The sequence below is a fragment of the Lepidothrix coronata genome, unplaced genomic scaffold (genome assembly GCF_001604755.1).
Source record: "Lepidothrix coronata isolate B3197 unplaced genomic scaffold, Lepidothrix_coronata-1.0 Scaffold44, whole genome shotgun sequence".
Lineage (NCBI taxonomy): Eukaryota > Metazoa > Chordata > Aves > Passeriformes > Pipridae > Lepidothrix > Lepidothrix coronata.
Genome location: NW_016690224.1, coordinates 4,606,727 through 4,618,932, shown reverse-complemented (window position 1 = coordinate 4,618,932; position 12,206 = coordinate 4,606,727). Strand labels below are relative to the sequence as shown.

At 46.0% G+C, this 12,206-nt stretch overlaps 1 protein-coding gene across 3 annotated transcripts in view; it reads left to right on the top strand.

Annotated features, from left to right (window-relative positions):
- The window catches only part of BCR (BCR, RhoGEF and GTPase activating protein), a 105,721-nt gene that overhangs the window by 4,635 nt on the left and 88,880 nt on the right, over positions 1–12,206 (top strand). For 2 of the 3 annotated variants that reach the window (XM_017814086.1, XM_017814087.1), the window contains exon 1: positions 1,518–3,538. In XM_017814086.1, the coding sequence (XP_017669575.1) occupies positions 2,029–3,538 (1,510 nt within the window). In that variant the 5' untranslated portion in view covers positions 1,518–2,028. Of the gene's footprint in view, positions 1–184; positions 382–1,517; positions 3,539–12,206 lie in introns of those variants that run through there. The other variant, XM_017814088.1, reaches the window with a different exon arrangement.

Genomic DNA, 12,206 nt, shown 5'->3' with positions numbered 1-12,206 from the left:
AAATACATTGCATGTCAGAATTTCATTGGTCCAAATGGCACTAAGCAAACAAATAATATCAACGAGGGAAAGGCAAGTTATTTTATTTCTGTAATAGATTGAGATTTCTTGAGAGATTTATAGAGTTATTTATTGAACATATAGATTTTATTATGATTTAGATTATAATCTGTTTTCCATATAGGTCAGCCAAAGCCTGTTATGTGTTAAAAGCTGAGGAAACAAGTGCAGGAAAAGAGGTTAAAGCCAGGAAACAAAAACTGAGAGGGATGAACTATGCAAAATGGAATGATTAGCCATTTGTGATGTGTCTGAAAACACCCAAAAATATTTTGTTTGGCATATAAAAATGCATGAAGAGAAAAACTTGGATTTTGAAAGGTAAGAGAGCTACTCCTGTGGAGTTGTGCTTTTCATTCTTATGGGATTCTGTTGGTTCTTGTTGGGGCTATATCCCACCCTCTTTTCTAACAAGTACCAGAAAAGATACACCTCACTGCAGATATGAAAGCAGCAGGTTTATGGAGCATATGAGATGTACATCTCTCACCTTTTCCTGTCATCCAAACAGGCAAGATGAAACTTCAGTTGTGTTTGTTACCATTTTTTTGGAGGTTTAATTAACACGTGGAAGGGACGCAGGGCTTAAGCAAGATCATGTTCTGTGATTTCAGAAGGAGTAGGACTCGGCAGCCAGACTTTTGTTTAAATCATTTGCCACCCTTCACCCAGAGCTGGGGCATGGGACTCTGAGTTATTTGGGCTAGGATAATACACAGGACAAAAGTGAGACTAATGCAGAACAAAGCAGGTGTTATTGCTGGTCTCATAGTTATTTTGCCCATCTCAGAAATCCAGCTTGTCATTTATTGGCGAGGAAGGTCGGCTTGAGGGAATGACAAGCCTGCTACCAAGCAGCACTCACATGAGCAGAGGAAAACATGACCTTTGAAGGTGAGGTGCATCAGTGCCTGGGGGGAGAGCCTTGCTGCGAGCACGAGAGAGCACAGAGACGTGCTGGTGTTTATACATAATATATGAGGGCATGGCTGTATGGATGAGAATGGATACCTCCCTATGCACTGTGTGCACGCTATGCTCTTGCCTAGGCTTAGGCATAGCCATGTCTCTATGGTGCGATGATGTCCAGGCCCGTGGCTGCAAGCGCGACTTCGCACATCCCCGCCTTTGTCTCCGGGGCAGCCGCGGGGAAGGGGCAGGGCCCCCCCAGCCCCGCGGGGTCCCGCGGCACGGCCGGCCCGGCTGCCCCTTTAAGAGGCCCCAGCGCCGTGTCAGTGCCTGCGCCGGGTCCTTCGCTCTCCTCCCCTTCCGCAGCGCCGGGGCCGGGCCGCGATGGGCCGCCGCGGGCAGCGGCTGCCGCGCCGCCGGGGGGGCTCCCGCGGGGCCGCGGGGCGCCCGGGCACGGCCGGGTAGCGCCGGAGCTCGGCCCGGACCCGCCGCCGCAGCGCCGCTCCGAGCCCGGCGTGTGCGCCCGGAGCACAGCACAATAGCCGGGAGGAGGAGACAGGGAAAGGGGCAGGGGGAAAGGAGGAGAGAGAAAGAGAAAGCACAACACGGGGGCTGGCGAGGCAGGACGGAGCGGAGGAGGACGGAGCGTGGCTGCGCCGAGGACCGTGCCCAGGACGGCGGCGGCAGGAGGCGGGTGGGGGGCGATATTTACCTTCCCGCCCCCGCCCCGAGCCCGCTCCTTTGTCCACCCACTTTGAAGTGCTCGGGGATCGCCGGGGTTGGAAGCATTGTTGTTCGCCAGCAAGCGATCAGTCATGCCGGGGAGAGAGTAGCGAGGGGACGCGGGGCTGGGGCCGGCAAAGGCTGAAGGAGAGAGGATTGCGAGGGAGGATCGCCGCTCGCCTCCCAGTGCCCCTGCATGGACCGTGAAAGAGACGCGCTGAGTTGACCCCGCCGGAGCTGTTTCTGCTTCTACATGTGAGATCCGGTTGGTTTTTTCTGTCCACCTCTCTCTCTCCAGCCTCCTTCTCGTATTCTCCAGTTACTCCCGTATGCAAAATGGTGGACCCTGTGGGGTTTGTGGAGGCTTGGAAAGCACAGTTTGCAGACTCTGAGCCTCCTAAAATGGAGCTGAAATCTGTGGGAGATATTGAACAGGAGCTGGAGATGTGCAAAGCATCTATCCGGAGACTGGAGATGGAGGTGAACAAGGAGAGGTTCCGCATGATTTACCTGCAGACTCTTCTGGCAAAGGAGAAAAAAAGCTATGATAGACAGAGATGGGGTTTTAAACGTGTTTCTCAGTTGCCTGAAGGGGGTGCAGAGCAGCAGATCCAGGACCTGCATCATCACCAGTCTGCTGACCAAGAGGAATATGAAAAAAGCAAGTCACACCACGGGGAGGAAAAGTTCAAACCCAGGATCCCCTCTCTGCGGAAGCTGTCTACCCAGAGTGATGGGTCAGACCTGTCCCCTTTGGACAGCCCCCATCACGGAGAAGGAGAGCAGGACAGGTCCAAGTACTATGGGGAGGAGAAACTGAAGAGAGTTGTAGAAGATATGGAGAATCGCTGTGATACAGATGGCTCTCCTTCAAAACACAGATCGGCTTCCACTCGTAGGCTGGTGGGATCTGCTGAGAAGGAGGGATCATTTGAACCTAAGGAGAGAGGGAACAGCACCAGTGTGGCAGCCCTGAGGTCCAATTTTGAGAGAATGAAAAAGGTTAACTCGCATTCTTCTGGAGATAACAAGGATGTTGTTGAAAAGCCCTTTTATGTGAACATGGAGTATCATCATGAGAAGGGTCTAGTAAAGGTCAACGACAAAGATGTTTCTGATAAAATAAGCTCCCTTGGCAGCCAAGCCATGCAAATGGAACGCAAAAAGTCTTTGCACTCCCTCCCTTCTAACATGGTACCCAGCTTCAGCGAGTTCCAGAGGCCTGCGTACAGGGGAAGGTCCTCGGAGAGCAGCTTTGGCTACGATGGAGAATATGAGGATGCTGAACTGAACCCCAAGTTTCTCAAAGATAACCTGATTAATGCCAATGGCAGCAACCGCTCGCCTTGGCAGCCCATGGACTTCCAGCCGTATCAAAGTATCTACGTTGGTGGAATGATGGGGGAAGGAGAAGGAAAAGGACCTATTCTGCGAAATCAGGGCACAACTGACCAGGAAAAGCATCTCACGTGGCCCAGGAGATCTTATTCCCCCAGGAGCTTTGAAGACATTGGAGGAGGATATACCCCTGACTGTAGCTCTAATGAGAACCTTACTTCCAGTGAGGAAGACTTCTCCTCAGGACAGTCCAGCCATGTCTCCCCCAGCCCCACCACTTACCGCATGTACCGGGATAAAAGCCGTTCTCCCTCCCAGAACTCTCAGCAGTCCTTTGACAGCAGCAGTCCCCCAACCCCCCAGTCTCAAAAACGGCACAGGCAGCAGCAGGTCATTGTGTCTGAGGCTACTATTGTGGGTGTACGAAAAACAGGACAGATCTGGCCAAGTGACGGAGATTTGCCCTCTGGGAGATGTCACCAGGACAGCTGTTTCCATGGGGATACAGGTGTGTATCAGCTTTTCGTTGAGTCTTTTAAATGTATAGAGCAGGGAATGGCATTGTGGAAAAGAATGGGATACCCTGGGTGAATTGCTGTGAGCAGGCAGCTGTTTCATGTGAGAAATCTGTGTTTATTTTGTAGTTCTGCTGTTTCAGGAAGGTCCAACAGAAGTATATGTCAGGCTGCATTTTGGGAAGTCAGCCTGGATTCCCAGAAGGGTCAATTCAGGCCTCTCTGGAGAGAATCAGTGGAGTCCCATGTTAATGAGTTCTTAAAGTTTGTGTGAACACTGAGGTGAAAGGGGGCCAGAACTTTAGAAGGTATTCACCAGCTGTGGTAAATTCACCACCAGATCATTCCCTCCCTCCTATTTGTGCACTAAGGAGTAGTTAAACTCTACCTCAGAGGTGTTAGCCAACATGCTACAACCCGAGGGTTTTGCTGGAGCTTTCCCGATAATGATGCTGCTCCCACAATCTTGTTTTTTCCTGTCTGTATTAATTGGAGTGCTCGTTTCTCGTTCTGTCTTGTGTCAGCCTTCAATTAGAGCTGATTGGAGGTGATGATTGTGCAACCGTGTTCTTGAAGCTTTCTGCTATCACTGAGTGAGGGAAGAACTTGGAATATTAGGAGGCCCTGAGGGAAAGATGTTAATTCAATTTCAACAGAATCACAATTTTTGTTTGGAAGAATGGGCAATGTTTGAACCCGTTCCTATGTAAACCATTCAGGCATGCAGGTGTGTCTGTGGAATCACAGTGAATTTATAGTTGGTGGAAGAGGCATACAAGGAACTATGTTAATTCAGATAGATTTATTGAATGTATGTGGACATCTGAATCTATTTAGCAAGGCAAGGCACAAAATGTAAATAGCATCTTGTGCTAACACCAGTAGTCATTTATGCAGTAAATGAAAATCAAATCCAGGAATGAAAAAAAATAAGAATGTTTGTTTTGACAGACTTCTGTAATTCTAAATCTGTGAGTTCTCTTGTGGGTTTTCTTTGTCTCTTTGAATCTCTCATTTTAATTAGGTGTTAATGTTATTTGTCAATGGGACCAAATTCCTGAAGTAGTAGGTGAATTGAGAGGCCTGTCAAATGTTGTCACTTTTTCAGGTTGTGTGAGTTTGCTGTATTAGTTCTCAGAAAAGTAACTTTGCTGGAAGGAGATGCCTCATTCTACTCTCCCTGCCAGTTATTTTTGCCAGCAGTACTTTTGGGAGCAACAACAGAGGGAGAACTCTTCCCTACCCCACCACCATCCTCATATCCCGTTGTGTTATTGGAAGGCTGGATGGTTGTGGTGGATGTTCAGTGTACCTGGAAGCTCTGCAGCCTGTCCTCACATCCTTCCTTACCAGACTGGATGTACATCCCTGTTTTCTCTCTGCATTCTTGCTGGTTTTGCTGCCCGTTTGTATCTGAGGGGTAGCACTTGCAGTGCAGGGGAGAGGCTGGGTCTTGTGCTCCTTTGAACTGAGCTGCAGCCATCTGTCTCTGCTCTTGTTTACTGATGCTCTTTAGATGACTGGGAAGCCTCCTGGCAGTTTCAGTTTTTGCAGAAGGAAACAAAGGGGCAAAAAATAACAAGGGTTGATAAAGCTTGAGGATAAATTCAGCTTTGATAAAGGCAATAGATTATTTTAAATAATTTAGCTGGGATGCAGTGATAAAAAAAAAGGGCTGTTGAAAAGTTGAAACACTTACAATTCCTGGTTGTGCTGGAAAGCTTTGTGTCTTGTTCCTGAGGATGACCACACATTGCAGGCAAGGACAGAATGTAACTGATCCACCTTCTGCTTTCCTCAGCAAAGGGGGTGACATGGCAAGCTTAGCAGGAACTTTCACCAGATGGCTAATCACTGCTGTCTTGCACATTAGCGGGTGGCAACTTTTTACTTAACCAAAAAGGCTTATGCCTTCGGGAGGAATTCTGTGTTTCTGATTAATTCCTACTGAGCATCATTTTATACGAATTTTATTTCTTTCCTGATTAGGAAGAATTTTGATCTGAAACCAACTGGCAGAACCTCTCTTTCATAAAACAAACAAAAGGCACGAGAGACTCGTGTGTGATTGGCTGGCTGGCCCCCATTCCCAACTACCATGCTCTGATGAGGATTGTTCTCCATCACCATACGACACAGAAGCAGTTCACAGATCCAGACAGCTTTTCCCACACCTGTGGTTCAGTCACTGGTTCTGCCAGGCTTCCCCGAAGTTCTGCTTGAACAGAGAGTGCAAGTTCAAATGACAGGTTCTGGCCAGCCTTAATGTTGATTAGCATCAAGTGGGGTTTGTTCAATAGTGTTTGACTTCTCTGTGCATTCAGATTTCTCTGTGCTTCCTGGCTTTGCCTTTGATGGCTCTTCCCATAATAATGCTGAATGTGCTGTGGGCAGGTGCAATGTGACATTTCTGTCTGGATCTGCCACCCCAGTGCACCTTCAGCTTGGCCAGCAGACATGTGCTGTTCTGTCCAGATTATTTCATGAGTTCACAGACCAGTGATGTTTTCCTTTTGTATTACAAAAAAAGGACCTAACTCTCAAGTGAATGAGGTCCAAGCCAAAATTTGAATCTGGGTTCTTGGAGATGGGTTATCAAAAACTTTACATCAGACAAAGGTAGTAGGCTTTCAGTTTTTTTCAAGGAGCAGAAGCAGAGCTTCAGGGTTGAGATTTGGTAATAGCTGTACTTTCTATTAAATGCACTTAATAGAGCCTGGGCAGAGATATTTATATTAGGATTAATTATGTATCACTAATTTCCTGTAGTGGGAATAGAAAAAAAATCACATCTTAACTTTGCATTAAGCTTGAATATCTTTACTATGATTGTGAAGGAAGAACAAGATTTTTAAAATTCAGCCTACTGTTAAACATTAGTTGCAGACACAGACACAAGAAGAGCCTGTTTTGCATTTGTGCTTATAATCAAGGGGAAGTCTACACAGTGCTGTTGTGGAGTGTCGGGGCCTCACAATGGCCTTGGCTGGGTCAGTTTTTAACTAGTGGCAGTTTGCTAATGAAGGAGCACACTGGAGTTGTTGCTTGGCTTTGTAGCTTGCTTCATACAATCAGTGCGTGCTGTCTCAGCTCTGTGTGTGAAATGATTTTATCTCATAACAACATGGAAACTATCTGGACTCCACATAAATAATATTTACCTGCCCAGCTGCTTCCCTCAAGGTGCCCCTGTAGTGACTTCTGTTCATGTGAGGAGACTTGATGGTGCTCTGAGTGTCCTGCCAGGCTCTTTCTCTAGACAGCCACCAACAACCACATGCTCAGTGCAAGGTCAGTTTGGGATATGTGTCATTTAATTCCATTGGGAGTGAAGTTTTACTTATTTTAGCTGCTACTAAGCGTGGGAGTGCTGAACGTCCCTTTCAGGAGAGCATGGAACATTCTTTATATTTTTAGTGAGTTTGATGTAGACAGAGAAAAGAGTGGTGAAATTTATGCATGTGAACTGCAAAACTCAAAATTCCTGTTATCTCAGCTGAGCAGAATGCCATTTTAAAGCTTCTACTTACCTAGAGCTGTAGGTTCTTCAGTTTTTGTGTGCCTTAAATGCCTGACCAGATAGGCAAGCATCTACATTTCCTGCTGTTAAGCTAAACCTTGACACTACTTATTTGCAAAGCCCCAAGAAAGCATGCAGTGTTTCATCATGGAAGGGCCTTGTTCTGTACCAGTTTCTGCAAGAGTCTGTTCCTGAGTTATTTGAATCTTCTGAGGTCTTGGACAAGTTCCTTCATTCTGCACTTCTTCAGCTCACTACTGTATTCTGTGGATTTTAGTTTGAAGATGTCGTTTGAAAAGTTCTTTGCAGTGTTTTAGTGATTCAAAGACTTCTGAGGCAACATGCCAGTCCTGTTTAGAAGCACAACTTTCCTTTGAGCAGCTGAGGCAGACTTCAGTCCACTCTGTAGTAATTCTCCCTTCTGAGGGGCTGATATGTGGGAACTTCCATAATGTGCAGATTGTTAATTTTAGAGTCTGCTGGCCACAGATCTGCTTTCCATCTGTGACTTACATTGGATCAATAATGAGGTTTAGATATTCTCTGAAACTTGTTTAGTTCATTTTGCTCTTACTTGCTGTACAAGTTTTAATCCTTTGCTGTGATGATCAGTGGATTTCCTAGGAGCACTGATGCCAAGATGCTGTTTAAATGCAACCCCCCACCCTGCCTTGCTTTTCAGCGATTTAGTGGCTTTTGAGATTTTTGAGATTATCAAGATGCCTGTGCTACCACTCCCTGCTTCTTAGTCGGGGGAGTGAAGAGCTCCCTCTCTTTCTCTGACAGATTTCTCTTTCCCTCCAGCTGAGTTTAATGGAATCTGTGGAGCTTCTGCTTTATGTCCCCAGTGATTATAGTGGACTCTGAAGTCCTGTTGGTCTTGTTCCTTCTTCCACAACAGTTGCTAATGTTGTGGCCTACCATAGGTAATGGCATGCAGATAGATTTTATTTTAACTTTTCTTAGGTTCACCCCAGATCATGGAGTTTTTCCAGCCCAGTGTTCAGGTTCTCCTGCAATCACAAAGCACCTACCTTTGAAATGAGAGTGTAAACCAGCCCAGATAGCTGTTGTCTGGTACTGGGAAGCCCTGGGGAGTGCTGGTGTCACCTCATGTGTCTGTGTGAAGCTCATTGTCATGGTCCATGACACAGAGGTTGAAGTGAGACTGACTTTGCTATGGAGTGAGCAGACAGAGAGCTATGAATTCTGCAAGTAAATAGTCAGGTGGAAAGCTGCTTATCCCAGCCTAAGTACCAACAGTCCTCCAGTGGTTTCTCTGGCAGCAGAGCTGAGCTCACTGTGCAGCTGCCATTGCTGTGGGAGGGCCTGGGCCCATTGCAGGCAGCCAGTGACCTGTGGCTGGGCAGGTGAAAGACATTATTAGTGCAAGCCTAAAGTTTGGGAGTGTTGCAGGAGCTCAAGTAGGACCAAGCTGCAGCAGAGCCCCGGGGATACCCCTAGTGTGATGAGCACAGACTAGAACGCTGTGCTGGCTGCCCAAACCATTGGAGCTGGGTGATTTCAGCGTGGTGATTTCCCAGAGCCAGGGGCCAGAGCCCTAAAGCTTAGCAGTGAGCACCACACAAGATGATGACAAAGAAAGCGAGGAGCTTGCTAATTTGTGGAACTAATTGCTCTACCATCTTTCCTAAGTGCTTCCATTTGTCTAATATCTCTGGTTTGGATATTTGGATAAAATGCTAAGTACTATGTTCAGTCACTTCTTCATTGACAGCTTCCTTTTCACCGACACCACAAAGTTTCACTGAGGCCTGAGCAAAAGCAGTAAAAAGAGTTGAGTGGAATGGCACGTAGATATTTTGAATAACAGATTTGGGACAGAGGAAAAACAAGGTTTCATTAGAAAATTTGCTAAACCTTCAAGTGCGGAAATGCTTATTTGAATACTGGGCAGCACACTACAGCTAATGATACTGACTCTTAGAAGTGTTGGAGGTGGGGAGTGTGACTTGTAATCCAAATTTGGCATTGCAGGCGGTCTAAAAGACGGGCCAGCAAAGAAGACAGAAGCCTGTGGAGGTTTAGGTCCCAGTAATAGCCTGGAAACAGTTCTTCTTCCAGTTCTAGCATGCTGAGCAGTTTGCTCTCTAATGCTCTCCCTCTCTCCCCAACCTCTTGGGGTAAACAGTTATCATGCAGAGGCAAGGGGGACCTGTATTTCAGCTTCAAGGAATTTTGGAGGTCAATCCATAAAGGGTAATGAGGTGAGACTTGGCAAGCTGTTTGAGAATTGCTCCATTTCAATTACCACAGGGAAGCATATTGCTGTTCATGGAAATCAGTGTTGATTGGAGGCAGAGCTTATCTGGAGCTTGCTTTCCCCCTGAGAAACCAAGACCAGCACTTTGGGGTTTTTTGACTGTCTCCTCTTTGATTTGTTCTGCCCAGTCAGATAAGCTTGCAAAGAATAATAAGGGCCTGATCCTGTTCTTTCCCTGGTGAAATGTCATTGACTTTAGTAATCTTTTGCTGGCACAGGTAGGAAAATAAATGATGTTCTGGTGCAGGGTCAGTGGCAGATATATAGAGGGGTAGACTGCAAGGGACAAGAGAAATGCTGGCATGGATCAGCTTGGGTGAAGTGACTGTGGATGAAGGACTTCCAAAACAACAATTTGAGTGTCTTGGGTTACAAAGCAGGTTTTGGCCAGCTCACTGATGACAAAGTGAATTGCTTTCCTGATCATATCTTTAAATTACATGTGATGTGAAAGTAACCATAAACTATAAGTAAAAACGTTGGTCTGTCTTACTGCTGAGATAGTTTTACAAATGCATAACTTCTCTAAACTTTTTTCAAATTGTGCTGTATGTGTTTTAAACAGTAAAATTGTCCTGTGTAGGACAACGTGGTGTATTTGTGTCACAAAATCTGCTTGCAGTTTACAAATCTTCCTGTTACTAAAACAACAAAGCGTGTCTCCCTTTTGTCTGCTTCCCAACTGCCAAAATGGGATCTCTTAGACCCTTTCTTAACCAGGTTATGGCTGATGCAGTAATGAGATTATTGCAAATGTAATTGGAATCTCTGCTTTAGAGAAAGCTCTGCCCAAATGTGGCAGCTGGAGCCGAGTGAGTTGCTCCTGGCTACATGAACACACGAGGAGTATGTCTGTGAGAATCCACAGTGATTGTGCCCCGTAGGAATAGGGAATTAGTAAAGTTCAGTGTGTTGGTTTACACAACTGAACTGTGCCTGTTAGTACTACAGGCCCTTTGCATAGTTGTTATCTTCTGTTATTTTGTTATTTGCAGTCATTTCACCAATCTGTGTTACTTCTGGATGGTTTTTTATTAATTTTATAACTTCATTTTATGGAGGATAAGGATTCTTTTCTAGTAGAATAAATCCACCACAATTTTCCTTCTTTTAAAAATAATTTATTAAAAAAAAAACCCAAACAAACACTCCATCCTCTTTTGGAGATTCTGCACAAGTTCTGAAGTATCCCAAAGCCCCAAATTAATTGCAGATTGGTCTGTGATCACAGCACAGCAGCAATTGTAGCAGGCTGCTGTGGCTCACACAGTATTATCTGAAATCTAAGCAGTCAGCTTTCACAGGAGTTACTGAATAGTGAGCAGCTCGTGTGTTTGGACTCCTGGATGTGTGGGGAAGTGACTGTGCAGCCTTGGCTCACTACGTGTGTTTGCTTCTTAAGAACTTTAGAGTATCCTCCGCTCAACACTGAAATGCAGCTACTTCTCTGATGGGATATGTGCCAGCTATTATGTTATCAGCAATTACACACTCCCTTGGCTGCAAAGCTGGGGAAGGAGTGCCCATTTTGAACCCTCAGTATGGGTGAGGCTGGAGCAGACTCTGGGTGTTAGGACAGCTTTAAAAGAACCCAACACACAAAAAGCCACAAAAAACCCGACAAAACCCTCAGTTGCCTACAGTCACATCCGTGTGTTCTTTTAAAATGGGCCAGCGGCTTCCTAGAATAATCTGTTCTCAAGAAAAATACCTCATTCCCTGGAGCATCAGGCTTCAAATGTGTCTGAGCTGCTAAAAAGTAAATGTGATTGGTCTGTTGTCACTAGGGAGGTGTCGCACACACACACAGCAGGGATTTGCTGCAGCTCCATCGCACGCTATGACTTTGCCCAGGAAGACAGTTAAGGCCTGGCTGGGCTCAGGGCTTCCCAAAAGAGATTAGATTATGGTGCTTAGGATGAGCCAAGGCACAGAAAGCATGTTTCTGTGGCTGTGAGCATCCAGCTGCCTCAGTTCACAGCTCACTGCCTCATCTCATTTCTGCTTCCTGCTAACCCAGATCTGCTCCGGAAATTTTTGCACGGTGGTCTGAAGTGACATTACCACACGAAGCCTCAGAAAATAATATGCTGAGGAAGTGAGTTGATCACTGTTGGAGGAGTTGTGTGTGTTTTCCTCTGTCTTTGCCCTTCACCTCTTCTGCAGACCCCTTTTGTCTGAATCCTTTGAGGTTGAATGAGTGTGGGAGTTCCCTTCCCCTGGGTAGGACACTTTTGCTTTACATTCCCCTGAGGTGGTCATTGAACCTCTCAGTCTGACAGGGAAGAAATCACTGACATCACTCTAAGAAAACATAATAATGCCTCAATCTGACAACTGTCTTTGAGGAAATTGTGGCATTGCCAGCTGTCCTAATTACTTAGTTGAATTTGTGGATTAGCCAGCAGAGAACATCCAGTTGTAAACTTCTATTGCAGTTCTTCCTTCTAAGCCTAATTGTGGTGGATACCAAACCCAGTGCTTTGCTGGGACTAAAGGTGTCTTGTGTAGGTGATGGCATCCTGCACTACATCAGTGCCTGCAGTGAGGAGCAGCACATCTTACACTCTGGTCCTTGTATTATTTGTCTTGTTTTCCTTTAATAGAAGGCTGATGAGTGAAATCTGAATTGCAACAGTTCAGTTTTTTCTGTCAAGAGGGCCAAGAGGTCCCCATGCTCTTTTCTGATGATAGGGATGAAAAAATTCCATGTTTTCCCTTTGGTGTTTCAGGTGGAGTACTGAGCTACAGGCCTGACTGCCTTCTTGAATTGATCTGTACTGAATGACAGGGAGGAGACGCTGATTGCGATTTTGAGATTGTTTACATGGTCTGGTGCTCTTGCCATTCAGATGAG